General features: G+C 53.9%; 11 protein-coding genes across 11 annotated transcripts; 6 read left to right on the top strand and 5 right to left on the bottom strand.

Moving 5' to 3' along the window:
- Positions 1 to 1,493: 1,493 nt before the first annotated feature.
- On the top strand, positions 1,494 to 5,141 carry LY79DRAFT_540394 (plasma-membrane proton-efflux P-type ATPase). Its single transcript, XM_060556862.1, has 4 exons — positions 1,494 to 1,997; positions 2,125 to 2,432; positions 2,514 to 4,731; positions 4,806 to 5,141. Exons 1-4 carry the CDS (start codon positions 1,799 to 1,801, stop codon positions 4,850 to 4,852), a joined length of 2,772 nt encoding a protein of 923 aa, XP_060418361.1. The 5' UTR covers positions 1,494 to 1,798; the 3' UTR covers positions 4,853 to 5,141.
- Positions 5,142 to 5,387: 246 nt separating this feature from the next.
- LY79DRAFT_576427 (uncharacterized protein) lies at positions 5,388 to 5,844 on the bottom strand (the record flags this gene model as incomplete). Its single annotated transcript, XM_060559795.1, has 2 exons — positions 5,388 to 5,522; positions 5,656 to 5,844. The coding sequence occupies 2 exons, from the start codon at positions 5,842 to 5,844 to the stop codon at positions 5,388 to 5,390; spliced, it is 324 nt and encodes a 107-aa protein (XP_060418360.1).
- Positions 5,845 to 6,813: 969 nt separating this feature from the next.
- LY79DRAFT_349194 (uncharacterized protein) lies at positions 6,814 to 7,656 on the top strand. The gene has a single exon (XM_060552637.1). The coding sequence runs from the start codon at positions 6,888 to 6,890 to the stop codon at positions 7,317 to 7,319; it is 432 nt and encodes a 143-aa protein (XP_060418359.1). The 5' UTR covers positions 6,814 to 6,887; the 3' UTR covers positions 7,320 to 7,656.
- Positions 7,557 to 9,259, top strand: LY79DRAFT_507226 (uncharacterized protein; the record flags this gene model as incomplete). Its single annotated transcript, XM_060553804.1, has 5 exons — positions 7,557 to 7,599; positions 7,674 to 8,084; positions 8,134 to 8,188; positions 8,238 to 8,458; positions 8,526 to 9,259. The coding sequence occupies 5 exons, from the start codon at positions 7,557 to 7,559 to the stop codon at positions 9,257 to 9,259; spliced, it is 1,464 nt and encodes a 487-aa protein (XP_060418358.1).
- Positions 9,260 to 9,881: 622 nt separating this feature from the next.
- Positions 9,882 to 11,818, bottom strand: LY79DRAFT_576425 (BZIP transcription factor; the record flags this gene model as incomplete). Its single annotated transcript, XM_060559794.1, has 2 exons — positions 9,882 to 11,326; positions 11,551 to 11,818. The coding sequence occupies 2 exons, from the start codon at positions 11,816 to 11,818 to the stop codon at positions 9,882 to 9,884; spliced, it is 1,713 nt and encodes a 570-aa protein (XP_060418357.1).
- Positions 11,819 to 12,990: 1,172 nt separating this feature from the next.
- Positions 12,991 to 13,824, bottom strand: LY79DRAFT_576424 (chromosome segregation protein; the record flags this gene model as incomplete). Its single annotated transcript, XM_060559793.1, has 2 exons — positions 12,991 to 13,538; positions 13,596 to 13,824. 2 exons carry the CDS (start codon positions 13,822 to 13,824, stop codon positions 12,991 to 12,993), a joined length of 777 nt encoding a protein of 258 aa, XP_060418356.1.
- A 274-nt stretch (positions 13,825 to 14,098) lies between these two features.
- LY79DRAFT_540381 (uncharacterized protein) lies at positions 14,099 to 15,126 on the top strand. Its single transcript, XM_060556861.1, has one exon. The coding sequence runs from the start codon at positions 14,309 to 14,311 to the stop codon at positions 14,690 to 14,692; it is 384 nt and encodes a 127-aa protein (XP_060418355.1). The 5' UTR covers positions 14,099 to 14,308; the 3' UTR covers positions 14,693 to 15,126.
- Positions 15,127 to 15,130: 4 nt separating this feature from the next.
- On the top strand, positions 15,131 to 16,673 carry LY79DRAFT_349167 (uncharacterized protein). The gene is made up of 3 exons (XM_060552635.1): positions 15,131 to 15,372; positions 15,484 to 16,460; positions 16,600 to 16,673. The coding sequence occupies exons 1-2, from the start codon at positions 15,291 to 15,293 to the stop codon at positions 16,257 to 16,259; spliced, it is 858 nt and encodes a 285-aa protein (XP_060418354.1). The 5' UTR covers positions 15,131 to 15,290; the 3' UTR covers positions 16,260 to 16,460; positions 16,600 to 16,673.
- LY79DRAFT_349168 (uncharacterized protein) lies at positions 16,674 to 17,624 on the bottom strand. Its single transcript, XM_060552636.1, has one exon. It carries the CDS (start codon positions 17,461 to 17,463, stop codon positions 16,948 to 16,950), a length of 516 nt encoding a protein of 171 aa, XP_060418353.1. The 5' UTR covers positions 17,464 to 17,624; the 3' UTR covers positions 16,674 to 16,947.
- A 438-nt stretch (positions 17,625 to 18,062) lies between these two features.
- Positions 18,063 to 18,879, bottom strand: LY79DRAFT_656358 (uncharacterized protein; the record flags this gene model as incomplete). Its single annotated transcript, XM_060562686.1, has 3 exons — positions 18,063 to 18,244; positions 18,567 to 18,705; positions 18,835 to 18,879. 3 exons carry the CDS (start codon positions 18,877 to 18,879, stop codon positions 18,090 to 18,092), a joined length of 339 nt encoding a protein of 112 aa, XP_060418352.1. The 3' UTR covers positions 18,063 to 18,089.
- Positions 18,880 to 21,686: 2,807 nt separating this feature from the next.
- On the top strand, positions 21,687 to 24,426 carry LY79DRAFT_507479 (SPX domain-containing protein; the record flags this gene model as incomplete). Its single annotated transcript, XM_060553833.1, has 5 exons — positions 21,687 to 21,769; positions 21,834 to 23,004; positions 23,055 to 23,399; positions 23,454 to 24,231; positions 24,281 to 24,426. The coding sequence occupies 5 exons, from the start codon at positions 21,687 to 21,689 to the stop codon at positions 24,424 to 24,426; spliced, it is 2,523 nt and encodes an 840-aa protein (XP_060418351.1).
- Between the last annotated feature and the right edge of the window lie 428 nt (positions 24,427 to 24,854).

Raw genomic sequence — 24,854 nt, 5'->3', positions numbered from 1 at the left:
GAGATTGAAGGAGCCAACGGAGGGAAGCAACATCGTATCTAAGCTATAAATTCTTTTGTGAAGGAAATTAGGCCGGTCCGTGTTGCATAACAACGCCAAGCACGTTATTATTATTTTTTTCTCACTCCCCTTCGTCTGGGCTGCATGTCATGTCGCCCGCTTATCATTTCTTCTGTCATGTTGGCTTGCTGTGTTGTCCCGCCCAACTGCCGCCATATCCAACCAAGCATTTGCACATAATGTCCAATACCTCCCCCCCACTTTACCGTCGCACTCAATTTCGATTCGTACTGTCTCGCGCCGGGGTACCTCGCCCCCATGTATTGTACTCCAATACTCTATTCAGACTGAGCATGCCATTAATCCTTTGCCTCGTCTGGATGGTACCTCCCCATCCCCCGTCTACACTGGGTCTGATCCTATCCTATACGGGCCTCGTTCTGGCCTTGAAGCCCTGCCCTTCTCCGAGGCAAGTTCTCGTCCTTGCCGTTCAGTCTCCGCAGAGAGTGCTGGGGACCAGGGACTGTAAGGTAGACTGCAGTAACTGACTGGCCGATCTGGGCCTGGTACCTGACTGTTGTTGTTGTCGCTTGTTGCTGGCCGGGTTACAAGGTACCATGGACCGATCAATAATGCTTGTAGCTTCTCCAGCTATTGCAGCTTTCTCCGCGACCTCCCCGAGCAGGTTAGGTACTTAGGTACCTGCCTACCTTGAACTTTACATCGACCTTACCTCACCTTCCTTGCCATTCGTCCGTTCCCTTGCCTTACTACGCAGCTTCTTAGCTCACCTCGCTCACCTTTACGTTGAGAGGGGCCTTGGGATAGAAAACACTCGAGATGCGACGGGGGCTACTCGCAGTTTCTGGAGCCTAAACTTGCCCTACCTGCCTATCTCTTCCCGCTTAACCGTCTTGCCGTAGGTACTACTGTGCTGTACAGTTGCCGAAGGTTGCCGCTATCGCGCCGCTCTTTCTTCGCTCGTCTCTCGCTGTTTCGCTGTCCTGCTGTGCTATGTAGGCGGGACCATTACATACCGTCGCTAGCGGGTACGTAGTGGGGATCCCGATTGGGATTGCCCTTCCTTTTTTTCTGGGTCGCAAGGCAGGTGCGGATGCCGCTCACTTGCCATCACTCTCACAATCGCTGGGGACCAGGACGGGTGACGAGGACTAACTCCGTCAATCGCGCCGCCGGATAGCTCCCATGCTCCACTCCACGCCCATGCCCATCCCCACGCCCATGCCCACACCCACACCCACACCCACACCCACACCCACGCTTGCTTGCCTGCACCGGCAGCGCAGCTTTCTCCATTGACTCTGCCGCTTGTGTACACGCCCTCTTCCCTTCCGCCCACGTCCCCACGTCCCAGTGGTCGCCTGCTTGCTTGGTGCGTTGCTCGTGTCTCTGGCTCTCTCTCACTCACTTACCTTCGCGGCCACTCCTACTACGGCTCGTTCCTCTTAAGTAGCGAAGCTTCCTCCCGCCTCGTCCGGAGTTCCCTTTTCCTTTCTCTTTCTCCATCACCCACGAAGGCTGCCTATATAGATTGCCCTTCACAATTCGTGTGGTGCTCAAACCTCTCCCTCCCTCATCCCACTCTTCACCTTAATCACGCGTTTTCCTGCGACCTCAACATCCAGTATTCCTAGGCCCCTCCTAAGAAGAAACACAAGCAGCGCCTCGCCGTACACCTCGGACTTCACTCGATTACATCAATTCCTATCCGCGATAACACCTACCCATTCGCGCATAATAAGCTTGAGCAGAGCTCGTCTGTCTCACAACCACCGCAATGGCTGACTCCCACGCCACTGCGGCCCCTGCTCTCAGCACGCCCATTGAGAGCCACAAGTTCGATGAGAAGGAACGCCCCGTCGACGCTCCTCCCGCCAACCCCAAGGTTGAGGCCGACGAGGAGGAAGATGAGGACATCGACGCCCTGATCGAGGACCTCGAGTCCCAGGATGGTCATGTCGATGAGGAGGAAGAGGGTACGTTGCCACCCCTTGGGTCCGCCGACGAGATGTCGGCCTATAGCATTTGCTTTTGCTGCCAAGTCTCGCCTCGACGAGTCCCGTCACCGTCGATCAAGTTTTGCTAACGTCGTCTCCCTTGTAGAAGATGGAACTCCCGGTATGGGTCGCGTCGTCCCCGAGGAGCAGCTTCAGACCGACACCCGCCTTGGTCTCACTGAGCAGGAGGTTCTCAACCGCCGCCGCAAGTGGGGCCGCAACGAGATGGCTGAGCAGAAGGAGAACCTGATCCTCAAGTTCTTCATGTTCTTCGTTGGTCCCATTCAATTCGTCATGGAGGCTGCCGCCGTCCTGGCGGCTGGTCTTGAGGACTGGGTCGATTTCGGTGTTATTTGCGGTCTTTTGCTGCTCAACGCTGCCGTTGGTTTCGTTCAGGAATTCCAGGCCGGATCTGTAAGTCAACATTGCCCCACATCCCTGGCATGCGTTGCCAAGGGTGCCCCAAGATCACATTGCTGACCGTCTCCACTCTAGATTGTCGCCGAACTCAAGAAGACCCTCGCTCTCAAGGCTGTCGTCCTCCGTGATGGTACCCTGAAGGAGGTTGAGGCCCCCGAAGTCGTCCCTGGTGATATCCTTCAGGTTGAGGAGGGCACCATCATCCCCGCTGATGGTCGCATTGTCACCGAGGACGCTTTCCTTCAAGTCGACCAGTCCGCCATCACTGGTGAGTCTCTGGCTGTTGACAAGCACCGCAACGACAACTGCTACGCCTCTTCCGCCGTCAAGCGTGGTGAGGCCTTCATCATTGTCACCGCCACTGGTGACAACACCTTCGTCGGTCGCGCCGCCGCTCTCGTCAACGCTGCTTCCGCCGGCTCTGGTCACTTCACTGAGGTCCTGAACGGCATCGGTACCATTCTCTTGGTCCTTGTCATCTTCACTCTGCTCATCGTCTGGGTTTCCTCCTTCTACCGCTCCAACAACATTGTCGACATCCTCCGCTTCACCCTCGCCATTACCATCATTGGTGTCCCCGTCGGTCTTCCCGCCGTCGTTACCACCACCATGGCCGTCGGTGCTGCCTACCTTGCCAAGAAGAAGGCCATTGTCCAGAAGCTCTCCGCCATCGAGTCCCTTGCTGGTGTCGAGATTCTCTGCTCTGACAAGACCGGTACCCTCACCAAGAACAAGCTCTCTCTGGCCGAGCCTTACACTGTTGCCGGTGTCGACCCCGAAGACCTCATGCTCACTGCCTGCTTGGCTGCTTCCCGCAAGAAGAAGGGTATGGACGCCATCGACAAGGCTTTCCTCAAGTCTCTGCGCTACTACCCTCGCGCCAAGTCTGTTCTGTCCAAGTACCAGGTGCTCGAGTTCTTCCCCTTTGACCCCGTCTCCAAGAAGGTTACTGCCCTCGTTCAGTCCCCCGCTGGTGAGCGCATTACCTGCGTCAAGGGTGCTCCCCTCTTCGTCCTCAAGACTGTCGAGCAGGACCACGAGATCCCTGAGGAGATTGACCAGGCCTACAAGAACAAGGTTGCCGAGTTTGCTACCCGTGGTTTCCGCTCTCTCGGTGTTGCCCGCAAGCGCGGCGACAACGGTTCCTGGGAGATTCTCGGAATCATGCCCTGCTCTGACCCCCCTCGTCACGACACCGCCCGCACTGTCAACGAGGCCAAGTCTCTCGGTCTGTCCATCAAGATGTTGACTGGTGACGCTGTTGGTATCGCTCGTGAGACTTCCCGCCAGCTCGGTCTTGGCACCAACATCTACAACGCTGAGCGCCTCGGTCTTGGTGGTGGTGGTGACATGCCCGGTTCCGAGGTTTACGACTTCGTTGAGGCTGCCGATGGTTTCGCCGAGGTCTTCCCCCAGCACAAGTACAACGTCGTTGAGATTCTCCAGCAGCGTGGCTACCTCGTTGCCATGACTGGTGACGGTGTCAACGATGCCCCCTCCCTGAAGAAGGCTGACACCGGTATCGCCGTCGAGGGCGCCTCTGACGCTGCTCGCTCCGCCGCCGACATCGTCTTCCTTGCCCCCGGTCTTGGTGCCATCATTGACGCCCTGAAGACCTCTCGCCAGATTTTCCACCGCATGTACGCCTATGTCGTCTACCGTATCGCCCTGTCCATCCACTTGGAGATCTTCCTCGGCTTGTGGATCGCCATCCTCAACCGTTCCCTGAACATTGAGCTTGTCGTCTTCATCGCCATTTTCGCCGATATCGCCACCCTGGCCATCGCCTACGACAATGCCCCATTCTCCAAGAGCCCCGTCAAGTGGAACCTGCCCAAGCTCTGGGGTATGTCCGTTCTTCTCGGTATTGTTCTCGCCGTCGGTACCTGGATCACGGTCACCACCATGTACGCCCACGGCCCCAACGGTGGTATCGTCCAGAACTTCGGTAACCTCGATGAGGTTGTCTTCCTCCAGATCTCCCTCACCGAGAACTGGCTCATCTTCATCACCCGTGCCAACGGTCCCTTCTGGTCCTCCATCCCCTCGTGGCAGCTCGCCGGCGCCATCTTTGTCGTCGACATCATCGCCACCTGCTTCACCATCTGGGGTTGGTTCGAGCACAGCAACACCTCCATTGTCGCCGTTGTTCGTATCTGGATCTTCTCCTTCGGTGTCTTCTGCGTCTGCGCCGGTGTCTACTACCTCCTTCAGGACAGCACTGGCTTCGACAACCTCATGCATGGCAAATCGCCCAAGGGCAGCCAAAAGCAGCGTTCTCTCGAGGACTTTGGTAAGTTTACATAACATTCATTACCCCACTCGTAATGAGTCTTGTCACAGAATAGCGGCTAACCGTTTCATCAGTCGTTTCTTTGCAGCGTGTCTCCACCCAGCACGAGAAGTCTCAGTAAAGAGGAACTCCTAGGCAGAGCCAGGTGTGTCCATGACGTAGAATGCGTCATGGCCGAGCCTTGTCGACTCCGCAGGACCCTCCTGGGCCTGATTGACTCTGGCCCCTAATGAGACCGGACGAGATGCCGACTTACGCCCACGACGTTCATCTTTCTTTTATGTTTAAAGTTGTACGATGATATAAATTATCATCGGTAATTACTGTGATTGAGTGAGGAGAGGGAGAGAATACCCTTAGTGCGTTATAGACCTAATACAAATTCGTAAAATGAGTAAAAAAAATTACTAGGTTCCCACCTGTGAAATCTATATCCTTAGACGTAGCTTCGTAGGCCCTTGCCACAGAATCAAAACCAGCAGTAAACAATTTATACTGCTTTTCAAAGCGGTCACTTGACTACCTGTGGGGGGAGCAGTGTATATGACTGGTAAGGTTGAGCAAACAACAGGTCATTGCTTCAGTCAAGCAGTAGTCACTCGGTCTGCTTCTATCATGACTTTATTTCCATTGTATGTATATAGTCACGTGGTTTTCTACTGAGGAACAACAACGTCCTTGGAAGTATCCAGCTCTTCGTGTCTTCTCAGGTCCATGGGGCGGTCGAGTAGAGGCACAACATAAGGGTCAAACGTCTTCCAGTAGGGGTTCTCGAGGTGGTACTTTTGGCTCTGTAGTGATTGTTGGTCAGCGAACGAAACACCATGCGTGAATATCCTCGCAGGATGATGAGGAGAGAGAGTATGTGTGTGTTTGTGATTATAAGGGTGGTGTGATGCAGCCATGCCGGCCGGCGCCACTTACAAACTCAGTCTCGAAGCGCTCGACAATGGTGAAGGACCGGGGGTCGTGGACGTCCTGCATGACGAACCAGCTGACGGTCTCGCGGTCCTGGGAGTAGACGCGCGAGGCCTCAATGAGCTTGGCCTTGATGCGGTCGACCGAGTCCGGGTGGTCGTTTGCGTGGAGGTGGACGGTGATTGTGTAGACCATTGTCGCGGTTCGGGGAGGATGATAAAGGAGGGGATGTTTGTTGGAACGTTCGATTGAGCAATCAGCGTCGAGGTTGGTGTGCAGGTAGGCAGGTAGTTTGTAACGGTGATGTTTGGTAAAAAGGGGTGAGGAGGGAGGGGCAGCAAAGCTCTCCGACAGCTATGTGAGGGGTGGAGGGGTAGTTTTGGGAACTGGGTGGGGACTAGATGATGCTTTTGGGGGGAGGGGTTGAGAGTGGGGGAGTGGATTGAAAGAGAGAGAGAGAGAGCGTTGAAATAGAACGCGTGGAACAGCATGGGGGGAAGAGACAGCTGGTCCCGGGGCTTGGGTTATAGGTTTTGGAGGGGAGGTTCTACGACGGTTGCACCTCCGAATTGCGTGCGTCTTGAGCCCGTAGAGTCTGGGTGAAGCTCGCAGCGAGCCAGTCAGTGAATCACCAGTACGTCTATTGCACTGCAACGCGGCTGTCATGGCTGCCAAGATCTATACGGCCCATTGTCCGGCGGCCACATGCCCCTGGAACCTCCGGCGCTGGCTGTACACTACGTCCGGCAATGATGGCCGGAGGCGTCGTAGACCGGCGTGGTCAGCGCCGGGATCGTTGTCAGGCCGTGGCCAGCAGCCTTACAGCAAACCCACCTACCTAACAAGCTAGCCAGCCGTTGGATGGCGAACAACGCCCCTACTCTCGGGGCCGCCTGATCAGCGAGAACTTTGGAGTTGGCGAAGAGAGGCCAAGCTTTCTATTAGTAAAGGGCAGAACCGCCAGGTCATCGGACCGGCTGTTGTTGTCGCAGTAAGGCGCACTAGGGCAAACGAGACGGTGAGGGCGGTGAAGGGGACAGATTGGTACCAACATGGCGGACGCCGGTCCGATTCCAGCGAGCCTACCCCAGACTAGCTACTAACCTAATAGGCCGCCGCATCTTGGCTGCCCGCCTTCTGTGCCTTCCCAACTTAGCTTCCTCTATTTTCTTTTGCTTTTGGAAGCGCCGTTTTGCAATGCCTGCCTTTATAGTTAGGTAGGAAGGTAGGTACCCAGAATGAATGTTCCGCACCTGACCTCCTGGAGAATAATCATGTCAATGCCGGCTCCGGCACCGACCCGCCACTTCACCTCACCGCGATGTGACCCACTCTTTTTTTCTCTTCCATCTTCGGCCACGGCGTCTCCACATTTGCACAACCACCATCCATCCTTTTTTCCTCGCCATTCCATCCCCGTCACACCCATCATTGTCGCGTATCCAACGGAGAGCTGCACTTCAGAGTCACCGATGCCATCTCATCTTGCCGGCCTCCCTCCACGGAACGTAACTACCGATTCCAATCATTCTCGTCATCACCACGACATCTTACTGGTATTTTCATGCACGTTTCCGCCCCTCTCACCTCGCGGGCACGCCAACCTCTCAGAAACCGTGCAGCTTAACACTTACACCCACACGCCGGCAGGCCGCTCACAGCGTCCTTGATTAGTCGGCCAAACTGTGGTGCCCCTGTTTGAATCTCGAATCGAGGAAGCAAACTAGTGTAGATTTATTTCTTCTCTAACTAGTTCCCCGTTGGGGTATACTATCTTTAGCCGCCCATATCGCTAGGTTCTAGTCGTGTCCACACTGAGGAGACACACAATCACGCTCTAGCCTCTAACTATACCATTACGGACCCAAGGCACTGGCCCCATCAAGCCGGACTGAATCCTGAACACCATGGCACCCCAACAGCGGATTCAAATCCCAGGGTACTACTACGGTACTATACACACGCCCCTCACGATCCTCCTCCTCTTCCCAGATTCCGTCTTAGCTAACTTGAAAGACGGCTAGATGAGGAAAAGGGCAAGTATTTCAAGGTCGAAAAGAACACATCGGCACCGCAGGGCGCCTTCTGGTCCGCGGACAGCGTCAAACGCCGCAAGATACAGCATCGTGAGGCCGAAGCCGTTGCCGCCCGCCAGGAGCGCCTGAAGCGCCACATTGTACGCTCCGCCGTGTTGCGGGACCCGCTCCTTGGTGGTGTTCTCGACGTCGAGCTCGGTCTCCGGCGCGAGCGGCGGATGCGTACCCACGCCGGAGTTGGTGCGGAGGACGTCCCGGTCGTGGCCTGGACGAAAGGGCTTGTCGACAAGGGTGAGGTGCCGTTTGTGCCCAGCTTCGCGAGGCAGAGCTTCCCGAATATCCCATGCTTCTATGTTGGTGGAGATGATATCAAGACGGGGCTGGGTGTTGCGTATGCTAGTAGGTCTAGGCCCTCAAGCTGGCGCTGGAGGTATGCTGATATCGCTAGCTTTGGATGAGGAGACTTTGATAGGGTCTTACATTCCCACCGACGAGAACGAGAAGTGAGCTTCACCAGTGTCCCGATGGCTGCGCATGTTCTTATCGTACTAGGATATCTTTTTGCACCGATGCCTCAAGCCGCCCAGAGCGCCGCCTGTCGCACAGGCATGAGATGATTGGTTGTCAACAGATCTCTTCCATCAATTATCACCCGCATTCCCACCGCATCATTGTGACCTCCCGCGAACCAAGAAACACATGCGACATCTACCTCTTCTCCCCGCCCAGGTCCGCCCCAGACGATGATCGGCCTCTATGGCTACTCGACAGAGGTAATGCCCTCCTCCCACCTCACTCGCCCCTTAACACCCTATTCTAACGCACCGGCCCATCCATCAGCAAACAACCTCCGTCACATCTCCTTCAACACGGGCCGCCGCGAAGGCGTTGTGAATCAAACGACACCAGCACCGCCCTCGTCATCTTCCCTCACCTGTGTCATTGGAACCTCATACGGCCTCCTCAAGCTCACCTCAGACGAACGTATCCACTGGCTCGGCCCAGCCCGCCCGCGCCCAGGCCCCGCCGAAGGCGACTTCTTCGACCAGTCATTCCTCCCCTTTAACCCCAACGTCCTTCTCGCTGGCGGGCGCAACCGCGACGTCCGGATGATCGACATGCGCGTCAATTGGACCGAGTGGGATAACATCCCCGTCGGGCCCGTGGCGCGCCTGAGGGCCGTGAACCCACACCAGTTCCTCGCCGCAGGGCCGCGGTCGCGGATGGCACTGTTTGATATCCGCTACCGGAAGCGCAGGCCAAACGGTACGAGGCCCGTAGTGAATTTTGCGGGCTACCGGAACGAGGCACACATGCACGTCGGATGGGACGTTGACGTGGATTTGGGCGTGGTCGCAGCAGCGCACGATGACGGTCGCGTGGGCGTGTACTCGCTGCTTTCGGGGCGGAGGCTGGCGTGTCCCGCAGTCGACGCCGTCATGGCGAGGACGCCGGTTCGCAGTTTACAGTTCCAGACGATGCCGGGGCGAAGGCATGCGAGCCTGTTCGCTGGCGTGGGGCCGAACCTGAAGATGTTTTCGATCGGGGCGCCGGGGGCGGACGACGAGTGCTAGGTTTTGAGAGACCATACTCAGCTGCCGTTGAAAAACCTCCACCGACTGAGGTTTCCAGAGGGAGATTGCTGGCAGGCGGCTTTCACAGCATTGACTCTGCCTGCTTCTGCCAGGCCTGTTTTGTCTTTGGTAATGAAACCTCGCCCGTCCAAAGCCGGCACAGCTCCTCGACCCATCAAAGTACGAGATTAGGACGGGAAGGTAGAAGCATCAAAGAAAGCAGGCAGATCATCCATTTTCCGCAGGGAAACGACGTCCAATATTATACTGCTGCTGCTGCGATCTGTTCTTTGAGTGCCATATGCATATTTCGCCGCCAGAGGTTCTACGCCTCTCCTGTTACGCCAAACCATATCTCAATAAAGCTGGGCCTCTCCGCCTGGTAATGATGACTTCCGTGCCGGCCAAGTACGCCATAGAAATGATACTGTGCCTCCGCCCAGCCCACACCGCCCAACCAACATCCAATGCCAACATTTGATCGCATTTAACTGGCCGCCTCTTGCATATCTATACATGTATGTAACAAAGCAACGGGATCCGTACTTTTTCGATATTCGGGTTAAGCCGAGTACCTCCTGGATTAAAACATACGGCCCTTGAGAATATCTGCCCGGAGCGATTAGACCTTCAAATTGTACGTCCCCGCAAGCTTGGGAAATGTCTGATGGAAAGCCTGCCCAAGCGTCCAGTTCTCTAGCCTCCGCAGGTGCCGCTCGAACACAGGGTTGATCACTACCTCATCCGAATCCGGCACTTGTAGCAAGGTATCTGTCTCCTCGTAGGGCCAATTCAGGCTCAGCGTCGTCGTGAACGGCACAAAGAAGGTGTCGAACAAGTACTCGCGTGGGTTATAGTCCCGGCAGAGCTTATCGCGCATGGCCGGGAAGGGCACGTGGTCGATCCAGGCGGGGTGTTCGGTGAACAGCTGCGAGGGCCGCGGGCGCACCCACTCGGGTAGGCGGTCGTAGTTCTCCTGCGTCGGCGATATCTGCCAGCGCATGATGAGAAACATGATGTACAGGACCGCGACGCGCTGGGGCAGGGCCGAGAGATCCGGGAAGGTAGCGAGGATGTCGGTGAAGACCTTGGAGAGCGGGTGCGAGAACTTGCTGTTGGCGGGGTTGAGGAGCGAGAGCACCGACGGGTAGCGCGGGCCGATGATCTCGTTCGTCGGAAGGCCGTCGGCCGCCCGCTGGCGGCGCTCGTGGAGGAAGTCGAGGAGGAGGCTGTCCAGCGGGCATGTCGGTCCGCAGTTCTTGACTTCTGCCGAGTAGCTCGCTGAGCCTCTCGGCTCGGTGGGCGCGCTTGGCACCTGCTGAGGGCATTCGGCCTGTGACCGGGGGTTATGAACGATCGGTCCGCTGAGGGACGGACTTCGGTTAGGATGGACGGAGGCAACAGCGGTCCAGTCATGCTTCATGGGAATGTGATGGTACACCGACGAATCCTGGGCGCCGTTGACGCCACTCTGGATCTTGGCGAGGCGAGCATTCTGATCGAGAAGGAATTCCAACCCTAGCTTCTCCGGGCCGAGGTCAAGGCCATGACGGAGGTCTTGCCGCTGCTGATTCAGCATCTTGCTCGCGGCTGACATGTGGTTGGGAGAGGACGGGTCCGAGACGCCGCTACCCGGCGTCGCCTGCCAGCCGGCGGTGGGATCGATGGAGGCTGGCGAGGCCACGCTGTTCGGCGTCGACGCGTAGTTCGCCGAGACGGGCCCATTCAGCTGATGGACATGCGAGTGACTTGCGCTCGGGGAGGGGAAGACAGGAGGTTCTACCAGAGCTGTGGATCCGTTAGGGCCGTGCCGGGTATGCAGATCGCCGAGCTGTGACGGCTCGGGCTGTGTTGGCGGAGAAGCTGAGATCAGCGGTTGAATAGAGGCGATGAACGCCGCCAAGCGGCGCTTCAGGTCGGCATTCTCGGCCTCGACGGCCTCCTTGGCCCTCTGGACGGCCTGCAGGTCCTGGTAGGGCTGCTGCGACGTCAGCTCCAAGATGCGGCGCTCAAGGGTTTCGATCTGGTTCTTGGTGCGCTCCCGGATCGCTCGCTGGGCTTCCCTATCTGATCAGGGGCAATGGCACATCGGTTAGCCGTGGTGTGTCGTCAGTGATTGCAACTGAGGGAGTCAATGCTGTGGAGAGTCGGACGGGGGTATAGCGGGCAGCGTACGGAACTATTAACTTCAACTGGAGACGCGTGGATGATGTGTGAAATCGGGTACGATACAAGCGTGGAGCAAAGACACAATAACAATACAGGCAAGGAAGGGCGGTGATTATGCTCACCGTTGGCGCGCTTCTTGGCCAACTGCTCGGGTGTCAGATTGGCGACACCCCTGGAGCCAGGACCCATGCGACGTTTCTTATTCGTACCACCGGACGGCTGCGAGGGAGGCGAGGCATCGCCGCCGGTCGGCGTGCAGGAGTCGGCATTGCCGGGCCCTGCCGGGCTGGGCTGGTCGGGGACACCACGCTTGTTGTGACTAAGGCTGGGGGTCACTGACGAAGCCACGGAGCCGGCGGGACTGGGATGGTTGGCAGCATCGAAGGCCATGGGAAATCGGAAGGGGTGGACAAAGAGAGCGGCAGACGAGGACTGCGGAGTTCCGCGTCACCTCCGGACTCGCGTGGTCAAGTCAGGCCAAGCTCCGCTCGGTCAGAATGCCGGGTGCTGCCCGTGATCTCAGCGGCGGCGACCGAGAGGCATAGGCCTACTCTCCGACCTGTGCCCGGACTGTGGATCGAATCAATTGGATGATAACGACGGGCGAGCCCCTTGCCGTGTCCTCGACTTTGCGGCCCCGCTTGTTTCCTGTTGAGGGGAGACGGGGCGTTGTCTTCTCCGTTGGGCCCCTATTGGATGTTTGTTTCTTGGTTCTGCTGGAGCTGGCAGCACAAGGGTGTGGCAGACTGAGGTGCTGGGACTGGCAGTGCGGCGTAGCGCAGCGGAGCAGTGAGCAGAAAATGCGAGTAACGAAATTCGTCGTACGAGGCGGGGAGGATGGTGTGGTTTCTCCGTTCGGAAGGCCAAGGTCCCCCGAGTCATGAAAGATCTGGCAGACTGAGCAGATTCGTGCTAACCTCGGGCATCTTGTCGCGGACAGGGATGGTCGATGGGGCAGGAAAAGTTATTTGAGCAAAACGTCGCCGGATGCGGCGATAAGATTGTTCGAGGGTTGGTATTGTCTGGAAGTTGGGGGTTCCAACTGACGACAATAACAACAAGAACAACAACAAACAGACGGTGCGTTTATAACTACGAAGAAGGAAAGAAGTGAGAAACTTGAACGGCGGGTTTTGGAATAGAGTTTGTGGCGTCTAGAGGGCGAGGGATGGTCACTGACCGCGTCCAAAATGTGCAAAGCCCCCTGCCCAATCATGTGTCGTGCGTGCTGTTTACGCTATCTGTGCAACCTATTATAGGATGGTCCTGAATAGTCACAAGTATGAAACCCTGTAGTGACCTTTTATCTCTGCCACCACAGATCTACTACTAACTCGATACGTTCGCATGGATATAACAGAGGATATTTGTGAAAGTACAAGAAAACAACCCGTCGTCCGCATGGGCGACGGCGTCAAGCCACACTCCGCTCCACTCAAGCCATTCCTGGTCCCTAAGACAGCATGCGAGAAAATCTGGGTATCCATTGAAAAGAAAACTATCGTCGGTATCGTCAACATCGTCATTGCACAAACTCGAAAAACTGGCTTGCTCGAGACACTCTAATTTTTCATCGCCTCAACGAATAGCTCCCGCATGCCCTTGAGCAGCACCGCTAGCTCTCTCGTCTCGTTAAGCTGGTCGAGCACCCGCTCAACCCGCTCGCGCTCCAGCTTGGGTCGGCAGTGCCGGATATCGTAGTCTCGGCTCGACGTGTTAAGCTCAAACCATGCTTCTCTCTCCCAGTCCTGGTCGTCGACATATGTGTAGACGAACTTGAGCCGGTCGTCCTTGCCCGCGCCTTCGATTCGCAACCCCAGGTTCTGCTGCCAGAACTCAAGTTCGGGTACGTTGAATCGTGACTGTGCTTCAAGTTGTTTCGCATGCGCCCGCTGCGCCACCAGACGGGCGTCGATCTCTCGTTGGGTCTCCTCTATTTGCTTCTTGAGGGCGTCTCTAGTCGCCAGGTGCTTGTCGCGTTCTTCGGATAGCTGTGCGATGGCAGCTGTCATCTCGCGCGTTTCAGCCTTCTCTTTGGCAACCGTCTGCTGATGCGTGCTGGTCTTGAGCTGCAGGATTTCGATATCTTTCTTCTTCATACGTTGATCCTCTGCAACAGACGTCAGCTTTCTGATCTGTGTGTATTGGGTGGCTGTGCTTTACGTACCTTGCAGTTCCGCAAGGTTCATGCGAAACTCGTTCCTCTCCTCCAAAACGCGCTTTCGGCCTTGTTCGATGAATGTGTCGAACTTGGAGGTAAATTTGGCCATGCGGTCGCGAAGCTCCTCAAAGCCAAAGTTCGCATTTGGCAGCGTCTCCGCGACAGACGGAGTCGCCATCAAGGACTGTCGGTTGAGGCTGGCCGACAGCGACGATTCTCGGAATGCTGAAGACATAGTGGGCAAAAATAAAACTCCGAGGGGTGCGGGACTCGACTTCGGTTCTGCTTTCGAGATGGTTACATACGATCGAAAGCGAAAGGTCCGGAATTTGCATGTGAGGGAGGGGCTGCTGATGATGGGATGCAACAGTTGTGACGGTAATTTGGATGTTTATGCCACGCGTTGCTATGTCAACAATCTCGAGGTCAGAAAGAAGCGCTGACTAATACTCACTTAGTCAGCATATGTAGGTGCTTGAACTGGGGCCAAATCAACCAGGTAAAGCGCGCCAAACTCCTTTTACTCTCACTTGTGGTTCTGGTCGTTCTCTCTTTCGAGACCCGTCGCAAGCGCACCTACACAGGTCTGCTGTTAATGAGTGTGATTGCATTCTCATCAGCAGCGGTCTTAGCGGTAGGCTAGTCGCTATCAATCTCGCAAAAGCTGGCTCTTCGGTCCCTATCCTCGAGGCAGGAGAAAGCGAGCTAGCTAGTGGTGGATGTTAATAACTACCATTCAATTTCTTCTTCAAGCACGCGAAGAAGATGAGAGGAGCAGGAGGAATGACTTTGTGACATGGAAAGCACATGAAGACTCGTACTGGGTTGGGAACAAGAACGTTCCCTCAGATGCAAAGCTTCTGGACCATCAACACCCACCAGTTTCCTCTAGCATTATCTCTGAACTCTCTCGCCACCAGCGTAATCTTCAACATCCGACAGTAAATCACGCGCTAAAAGTGTCAATTTTCTCGTCGTTAAGGCCCTTTGCTGAGCGGATATGCATTGCAACTCCAAAGTTACCAGCGGCGAGAACCGTACCGCCACTACCCTTCGCGAGATCATTCTCCCAGGAAGCTATCGCTGCTTTCGTAAGCTCCTGAGGTTCAGTGCCATTGGTATGGTCGATGAACTGCGGGAATTATTATCCTCATCCTCGCCACCTCTCACGCCACTGAGCTCATTTACTTGGCTGTTTGGAGACTAGTAGGCGTCTGTTGAGCTACCGAAGGTCGTGATGTGGTTCATCGCCGGTACCTTGAGGAGTGTGTGATTTCTTCACGCATAAACACATTCATTTGATTCTTATTCGCACAGTCCTGCTGTGTTTATGAAACTCATGAATCGAAACTTTGGCCAGGAAACTCTCACCCAGCTCACTGCTGTACTATGCTCTCCAGTGCGTTGTATTTATGTGGCATACCAACACACTTAAAGTACCTTACGCATGTTGACTGCGCTGCCAACAAGTCACGTCCAGGAAACATTGTCCAGGCTCGAACAGAGACGTTTTGTAGTGAAAAGAGGAACCAGGGCTCCAAGGTAACTGGACGATATGTAAAGAGGCCAGTCATCTCCCGTAACGACTCATCTGCATCTGAGCAAAGAGATGATTCACGCCCCCGTGACACTAGCCCCTCCACTCGCCTTCCTCATGAATTCAAGTGTTTAAACGCTCTTTCAAGACTCTCTTGCTCTTTCATGTTTTCAAGAAAACTCAACCTCCAAATTCTGTCGCAGCTGAGTTTTGTCGCCACTAGACAAATAGAAGAGCCCATCATAGGTAAGATTGCTCTCTTTCCGCCTTCGGTCATGATGAATTTTCGAGCAAATATGAATACCCTCATAATTCCAGGTTTTGCTACCTTTTGAATGTATATACTGACCAGCACAGACAGGAAAGCAACAGTAACGATGGCCGACGCCATGATCATTCTCGAAACTCACATCTACTCCAACACTCCCAATGGCCTGCCGCCCTGGGTCCGCAGTTTCCATCTACGCCTCTCCGCGACCGGGAAGAAAGCCGACATCCTCAAACTCGTCCGTGATTCTATGGTTCGTCTTGGCCGCCCCGACCCCGTTGCTGAGGAGCAAATCACCCTTTACTGGACTCGACATGGACGAGTCGTATCCATCCCAGGCACCAACAGCTCAACCGCCGCGATCACTCTACCCATCTACCAGCCGTCGCAGCTCTTCAGCTTCAACGTCGGCTACCCTATGGTCTACCCGCAACATCCCCAAACGGCGATGGTCTCCGGGTACCCACTGGCTCTCACCTACTCGGGTGGTGCCAATTACCTGCACTCGTACGGCCCGAACCCTGTCACGATGCCGCCTACCATGGTTCCTGCCCAGCAGACCTGGATGGTCGGGCACGTCAACGTTCCATTCTTCGCTGCTGATCGTGTTGGTGGTATCGGAGGCCAGCCCATCGTCTCAGATGTTGTCAGAGAGGCTCGTCTTGACACGCTTGCGGAGGAAGGCCTTGACGGCATGCTGGAGTGGGCCACAGGCCCTACAGGCCTCAAGCTGATCCTCATCGTCGATGTTGACGGTCGGGGTGTAATCTCTGGCCACATTGGATCTCCCGCCGCCCCAGTTGCCCCGGGCTCTCCCTCCCCAGCCTCTTCGGCCCCTGCTGCCTCTCATAATCCGGGAGACTGAAGCGCTGGAGGACGGGATCGGACAGACGACAAGAACGAGACAATAACTAATTACAAGGACTATACGACCAAGACCAAATCTCATGTTCCATAACAGGGAACAGACTTTGAATATATCCTTTCGAGAGGATTGGAAATTGGTATTTATAGACCCGTTACTGGGCCTGTGGAACATATGCCAACGGGATCTACCCGTCTATAGGTAAGTTCTAACCCCCTTCTCCCCCTTCCATATCAATACCCGACGCAGGGTAGTCTTGAGTACCAAGTCATTAGTCAAAACCTCTTCTGTATACAACTCCCGGTCGGCATTGAAGCTAAAACCTTCCTCTTAAAACTAGGCACTACATTCGCCCATCTCACAGTACAACGAATTAGTAAGATGCACCGTATCCCCTAGTAACTATGCTACTTTAACTTGCAAAGCTCATCGCCGCAGAGACCTAATGCTTGTGTTCCCGCTGAGAATCTCGGTAATGTATTTTCATTTCTCGCTATTGAAGACTGGAATGCAATTGTGCTCGTGCTATTTGCTGTGTTCTAGTCCCATCGAGGATTGGCATAGCTAGAGTAGAGTGGGTGACCTTGACAGTTTTCTGTTTACCTGTGGTCAGGGTTTGTTGTTCACTGTTACCTCTGAGGAAGGCTAAACCGTACATACCTACTCATAATCAGATAGAATTCTCGGTTCATTGAGTCAGCCGAGCACATGCTCTTCTGACTCTCTTTCTGGTGAAGTACGAGATGATGCCAAGCAAGCAGAACACCGCACTAACAGCCGCATATATGCCAAAGGTAGTAGCAGATCCAATACTAGCAAGATATTGCATAGTACGCGGGCTGAGCCCAAAACCCACGAGTCCACGTGCGAGAGGATTTATAATGTGAATGGCACATGTCATAATCATAGGTATAATCCACGCGATGAGCCTTTTATCCGGCTCGTGAACTCCTTGGTGGCGGCGGGCTCCGCAACGGACGACGTGGTCGCTGAGCCAGCTGATGAGCGGCACACACAGAAGCACGATAGGAAGCTGTCCAAGCTGAATGAGGGGAACGGATACATTCTTCCAGTTGTCCGCCGGCTTCATCAATGTTCCCGCGTAGGTCGTTTGAATGGAGGTATTGATGCCCTGGAAGAGGCCGTTGCTGACTGGTGCCCGGAGAACGTGAGGGAAAGGGCAGAGTTGCCCGATCCTCTTCATACAGAGCCAGCACCGATGCCTGTGGGGTTGTACACAAAGATCTGGAGATTAGAAATAAAGTTCGCTTTTCGTATCTCTCTTAACTACCGACTGTTTCCCTGACGATCGTCGTATGCTTTGGAGCGGGTGACTGGCTTCCGTCCAAGTGCCGGGCTGCCGTTCTGAGTTGGTAAGCCATTCGTGCTGGTTCCCATGAACGCCTCGATAGGTCGGCCATATGCCGTCTCAGGAACCAAGAGGGCGATGAGACTCATGGCTACGCCCGAGAAACCGGCAAACATCCGATATCCAGACCTCCATCGGAGTGCATCAACCATGTATGAAGATACAATGGCCAAGCTTTAGTTTATGACGACTTCGGCAAACGCGTAGTTTTCAAAGACGTGTGCGCGTTGGTGGAGGAAGTAGTTGTCTTGCAGCATACAGAGTTACAACTTTGTAACAGGATCGGAGCAACCGGACACTTTTATTTGCATGATAAGTAGTGCCAGGACTTGACACTGAGCCCCAGCAAAGGCCGCGACCATGCGGTTCGTTGCGCAGAGGATAGCAGATATGAAGAGAAGCGCAGTGGATACTAGCATCACGGGACCTCGGCTGACGGCTGCGGCTATTGGCATTGAGACCTAACTACCAATACCTAGAAATAGGCTAGAGACCGTTGAGAGATCCAGAAACCGATCAACTGTGATTCCTTCACGCTCATAGTCGGGCATGACGAAAACGGTTAGGTTGGACAGAGCGGTGATGAGACACACGCCGGATATCCCGTCTGAAAGGCCTCTATGTAAGCCAAGATCTCTCTGCTAGGGCTCCAAATTCCTGTACGTCCCATGGTGTACACAACACCATCGTGTCCTCTATGAGTTTTATGCCATTTCGGAAGGCTTAGAGGGTCTACAACAACTGGTTATTTACCCATCCCTGAAGACACTGATTCGCTCTTCTTGGGTCGTGGTGGTTGAAGTCCTATCATACCTTTTGGGTTCTCACGTGAAATCGGAATGAGAATCACTCTGTCTCTTGTAGCCAATGTAGGTTTCCGTCGAAGTATTTGATTTTCATATTTTTGTCTCTTGACGCAACAGCAACCTCATCCTTACTGCTTGTCGTGCAGCTCTTTCCGACGTTTCCAAGAGGTTCAGAGGGCTTTGAGGCATTATCTGGGTATTCCATCGCCGAGAAAGGCCGGATCAGACCTTTGAAAATACCACTTCTACGAAAGAACTCTGAATCTCTTGGCTATGAGGAGTATATGAGCCAGTCCGCGAACTATTTCAGTGAAGGTAGCGTTGTAACTTGATTCTCATTTGACCAACACGATGTTTCGTTGCCGGTTTTGTTTCTGATATGTCGTTTGCCGTTACTTACAGCCACCTCTAATTTTGCAAGAGAGCGGCCAGTAAACTCATCCATGAGAAGGTAAGTAGGCCGGCGTAGTAAAAGTCTGCATGATTTAATCAACCGTGATATCAACGCATACGACCAACGGCTGAAGGCGATAGGCTGCATGTGTGGAACAAGATTCTAAGGATAGAGTCTTCGTGTTAGCTTTCGACAAGTCAAGTAGAAAAAGGAGTGCTTATCCGACTCTACATAGCAATACGAACACCGAACTAAGGCCACTCCACAAGTTCCAAATGAGAGTTTACGCGCAACACCGCGATTCGAACCTGAGACATTTATCGATTAAAGGATGTGTCCGATGGAATCATGAAAGCTCAGGGTTCTTGTACCAATGTGGTAACCTGGGAGTATCTGCGCCTACAGAGGCCCTTCCCCTTGCCCTGAGTTTACACAAAAAACGAAGCAGCCTGTAGGCAGACTGCTTATAACTGTCACCGCCGTGTCTTCGGTATAGAAAGTTTGGTCCGGCCAGTATATCATACCACTTTCTGCCCCTCCATCGCCGCTTGTGAATCGTAGAGTATCCGCAAACTCTCGGGACAAGAGGGGCCATGAGTCACGTCCGATACCTCAGGCCCAAAATTCCCGGAAACGAGAGCAGTTATGGGCAAAGCCTGTAGCTTCAGGCGAAAGATTGATATGTCGAGCTGGCGCCCGTTGTACGAAAAACACCCAAAATAAGTTGCCTGCTTCCTGGAAACGGAGACGCCGGTTAAGAAACAATCGCCGATATCAGGTGCACGCCGGGTGTCAATTTTGGATGAGCGCAAACCCTTCGGCACAACTTTGTAGTCTTCGAGACACATGTGTTCATCGTTGCGCTCGCAACATGTGTCACGCCATTGCTACCACATGGCTTACATGCAGTGATACCTTTGGATGTTGCGCCGTTGTTGACGCTACAAGAAATATCTTCCGCTTGTGCCCCTTCCCGTACGAGTGATCGGTGTGTTCAAGATCGAAGCCAATACTGCACTGACGGATCTGACTGTCTTGACCTACATCTTTGGGTTCTCTGCTGGGCCGTTGCTGCTATCTCTAGCAACATCTCAGTTAGCGGGCTTCTGCAACAGAACTGTGATGTGCTCAAGCTGCCAGGCTACCACGCAACTTTGATTGCATAGTCTCGGTTTTCTGGCCGGTTGCGATGGGTTAAGCGCAATAACCCAGGACGATGAGACGGCGACAAATGTCATGACTACGGCAAAGCATGGTAATCTCACGACAGCCGTGTCGTTTGATAGCGCCTGCAGCTTCGCGATAGGGCCTAGTTGTAGGAGGCGTCAATACTCAAACCAAGAATTAGAGAGGTTGTTTTAGATCTCTGATCTTCGTGGCAAGCTTTCTTCTCCTTGCCAACCCCGTCTTTTTTTGCGAACGACCTTCCAAAACATTGTCTAGAGTTGGTGTGGCGAGGGATTGCGCTCAAATGCTCAGACTAAGCGTACTACCGGGCCATCGTAGCAACACCATTCTTCTACGGACTCCAGGTATAGCCCTGTATCCACGTTCCGATGACATACAATGCGGCGCAGTCTTTGATCACAATAGAGACAGGGTTGACTTTCTCAGGGACAAGGATGGACATACCCAGCGTTCCAATCATGTTTGATATCTCACCAACGTGGTCACGGAGAGAGATTGGTGCGGGTCAGAGAAAGGCAGCCAAAGAATCGTCTTCCATTGCTCAATGCAGCGGACGTCCTTATAATTAATCTGGTGGCTTATGAATAGCGGCCAAGCCTGGGGTGTCCTACATGTTGCCCTTGATAAGAGATATTCCGGTAGGAAACAATTATTCGTCCTGAGTATTAATCTCTTGGGATTCTATCCGCATGACCGGCGTGTGCATTGTTAAAAGTAATAAACCGTATGCGACCCTACGGGGGACAGCCTTGGACTCGTCCCTTAGTACATAGTGTATATAGTTTATTACTGCCGGGGCTCTTTCGACGGTGCTGCTTGTGTTTCGGTACTCGTACAATTACAAAAAAACGTTGGGCGAGATCCAATATTTGACCTCGAACCATTTGTTGACCAAAGAGTTGACAAGGTTGTCGCAACTCTAGGTAAACTTTGGGGGATGGATCATAAATGCTCACGGAGCGTTTGCAGCAACCGGATTGCTGGATCGCTGTAAACAGTGTATATCTCACAACCAGGTTAACGCTACTAACAGAGTACCTATGTCGCGTCACTGCATTACGTAAGATATAAGTGGTTTTGTGGACTTTGTCTGTTCCATGACCATCAGAGCGCAACCAATGGTATCGTCGCCAATCGCATAGGACGTGGCGCCCGTGGATCTGGATTATGCGGTACGCTAATCCTAAGTGAAACCAAGCACATCGTCACGGGGCTCGCTCAACAAGCTGGGAAACAGGATGACCAACGCTTTCCGCACGTGTCGCAGCCACCAAAGAAGTCGCGAGATGCTATCGAGGTAGCTTAGATTCAATCCCGAGCATTTGAAGCACGTCGCGATAACCGCCGATAAGAAGGCTCACCCGACCCTCCGCCACCATACCGCCCCAGAAGATCTCCGCAATCCCTCCTCTACCCACCAAGCAGGCGCTGCAAGCCCACCAGTCCTAATTGATCTAGACCAGCCGTCGACAGGCTTAGGGGATCGGGGAGGGAGCTCCACCACCACCAACAACAACAACAACAACAACAACAACAACGACTCCACTACTGAGAACTACGAGCTTGCGAACTACAATCACATTACCGCAAGGAAGACAGCCAAGGATCACGAGACCCGACTGCAGCAGAAGAGACTTTGGAAGAGACAGTGGCTCGAGGAGCAAGACGATATGAAGTTCTCACACAGCATTCAGTTTAATGCTGTTCCGGACTGGAGCAGTCATTACATTGCATACAGCAACCTCAAGAAGCTGTGAGTTGCTCATGCGCCGCACGGCGGTCCTGTGCGCGTGCGGATAACTAATGCCACGTCGTAGGATCTACCAGCTCGAGAAGACCGTCCACCAAACCACCTCAGGAGATGCCGAATCGAGACCCCTCATCCGAAACGAAGATCCCGAAGAAGTTTTTAGCCGTGCGCTTGGCGTAGAGTTGGAGAAGATCTGCTCTTTCTATGTTTCCAAGGAGGGCGAGCTTCTGGACGAGGTCAATCAGTTGCTGGGAGACATCGGTAACCGTACCTTCGAGGACGAAGAGAACGGTGGCGAGCCACGACGGTCGTTTGGCAGCGCGTCCCGCCCGGGGTTGTCGGTGTCCAACGCTAGACGGACATCCATCTCCATTGACGGCAATATCGAAGACAGCGACGATGACGAAGACGATGACGAGACAACAGGACTGACGAAAAGTCGTTCCAGTCTGGGTTTCGGCAGACGCAAGACGGTTCCGAATCTTGGGCAGTCGACAACAGAGATGACAGCATCCACTGAATTGACGCTGGCAAGGTCATTGCGGCGGTACAGCACCGCTCACGACGAGTTGCCGGACCAGTCTTTCATGTATTCTTCGGGCATCATGCTGAAGAAGCGCATTATCAACCTCTACGTTTCTCTCTGCGAGCTCAAGTCATACGTACAGCTGAACAGGACTGGTTTCAGAAAGGTCCTAAAGAAGTTCGACAAGATCCTGGACAAAGAGCTGCGAGTCAAGTACATGACTGCCAACGTCGACTCTGCGTACCCATTCAAAGTAGAGAGCATCAAGACGATCGAAGAAAACATTTCCAAGATGGAAAAAGCTTACGCCGAGGTTGTCACAAATGGCGACGAAGGACTTGCCAAGCGCGATCTTAGGTCTCACCTCCGGGAGCATGTCGTCTGGGAGCGCAATACTGTCTGGCGAGACATGATCGGAATGGAGCGTCGCGCAGAGGCTGCCAGCCTAGGAAGATCGCTTCTAGGTAGGGACGGAGCAGCTAGGCTGAGGAGACTTCAGGGTGATGATGAACTTGCCCCTGCAACCAAGGAAGTCGTCACCCCTGTTGGCCGTTTTGTTGTTCCTACATGGATCGCGAGTACGCCTTTGCTCACTCTTTTCGTCTCCGTTGTCGTCTTCTTTCTGCTCATTTTCCTGCCCATCATGGAGAAACCCGAGCAACAGAACTGCTTGGCTTTGGTTGTGTTTGTCAGCATCCTTTGGGCTACAGAGGTCAGTTTCCAGGAGGCTGTGGGCACAATTTGTTACTAACCTGCACACAGGCCATCCCGTTGTTTGTCACGTCGCTTATGATACCCTTCCTGTGTGTCGTTTTGACTGTTGTCCGCTCCGACGACAAGCCTTATAGGAGACTTGATGCGAAGGCCACGACTGCCTACATTTTCTCGGCCATGTGGACGCCCGTCATCATGCTTCTGCTTGGCGGCTTCACGCTCGCGGCCGCTCTGTCAAAATGCAAGATCGACAAGCGTCTTGCAACCTTTGTTCTCAGCAAGGCGGGCACCACTCCACGCACCGTTCTTATTGCCAACATGCTTGTCGCTGCCTTTGCCAGCATGTTGATCAGTAACGTCGCTGCGCCAGTGCTCTGCTTCTCAATCATTGAGGTCAGTTCCCGCCTGATGAATTTTACTGGTGCTGCAAGCTTACACCGACTCTAGCCGATGCTGCGCACCCTACCTTCCGAGTCCAATATGTCCAAGGCCGTTATCATGGGCATTGCGCTTGCCTCCAACATTGGGGGTATGCTCTCACCCATCGCGTCTCCGCAGAATGTCGTCGCCATCGGAATCATGAAACCGGCACCTACCTGGATTCAATGGTTCTTCATTGTCATCCCCGTGGGCATCGTCTCTCTGCTCCTCATCTGGGTGCTGTTGTTGATCACTTTCCAACCAAGCAAGGGAACTACCATCTCCCCGATCCGTCCTGTTAAGGAGAAATTCACCGGCATCCAGTGGTTTGTTTCGATCGTGACGCTCGTCACGATCGGACTGTGGTGTGCAAGTCATCAGATGGAGTCTATCTTTGGCGACATGGGTGTCATTGCCATCATCCCCATCGTCCTCTTCTTCGGTATCGGGATTTTGACCAAGGAAGACTTCAACAACTTTCCATGGACCATCATCATCCTTGCTGCGGGAGGTTTGTCGCTGGGCAAAGCTGTCAAGTCATCGGGTCTGCTGCATACCGTTGCCGACATGGTTTCCAAGGAAGTCGAGGGGATGAGCCTTTACGTTGTGCTTGTCGTCTTCTCAGCGCTCATCCTCGTCATTGCTACGTTCATCAGCCATACTGTTGCAGCTCTTATCATCTTGCCGTTGGTATTTGATGTCGGCGCCAGTATGGATGAACCTCATCCTAACCTACTGGTTATGGGCGGAGTCCTTATGTGCAGTGCCGCCATGGGCCTACCAACCAGTGGTTTCCCGAATATGAGTAAGTTATCTCCCGAGTTGATTCCAACCCTTGACTGACATCTGTCTAGCTGCTATCATGAAGGAGGACCCGACGGGTCAGAGATATCTTAGAGTGAAGCACTTCATCAGCCGAGGTGTGCCCAGCAGTATTCTTACCCTGGTTGTCGTGGTAACTATGGGTTATGGTCTTATGAGGGTAGCCGGACTAGACTAGGAGGTATCTGCCATAAGCCCTCAGACACGCCAGTCCTCTCCAAGAGTCGTTTCATGCCTGCATTTTAGTCTGCTTTTGGTTGTCTTTGTGGCATTCAGGGAAGGGGCGCCATATCATGGGAATATTGTTTTGAACTTGGAAGGTATAGAGTGGCCCGTCCACATAGAACACTCTTCATATTCATCCTGGATTGTGCGGTATATAGGTTGGAGTCAGCGATATATTGGTACAGTGAAGCGATTACTCGCAGAATCGCATCCATCCTCTTTGTGAGACCCATTTCAAACTGGACTAAAATGTCGGAATTGGGCAGAACCGCAGCCAGAGGCATGTCTTCCAGGCGAAAACACCTAGTGTAGGTGCGCCTAGGGCTGCCACTGCATGAAGCGAATGTAGTGCAATGTTAATCCCGATTCGCCAACCAATCA

Source organism: Colletotrichum navitas (assembly GCF_030913465.1).
Source record: "Colletotrichum navitas strain CBS 125086 chromosome Unknown LY79scaffold_7, whole genome shotgun sequence".
Classification (NCBI taxonomy): Eukaryota; Fungi; Ascomycota; class Sordariomycetes; order Glomerellales; family Glomerellaceae; genus Colletotrichum; species Colletotrichum navitas.
The sequence above is the reverse complement of the archived record's forward strand: the minus strand, read 5'-3'. Positions and strand labels throughout refer to the sequence as shown.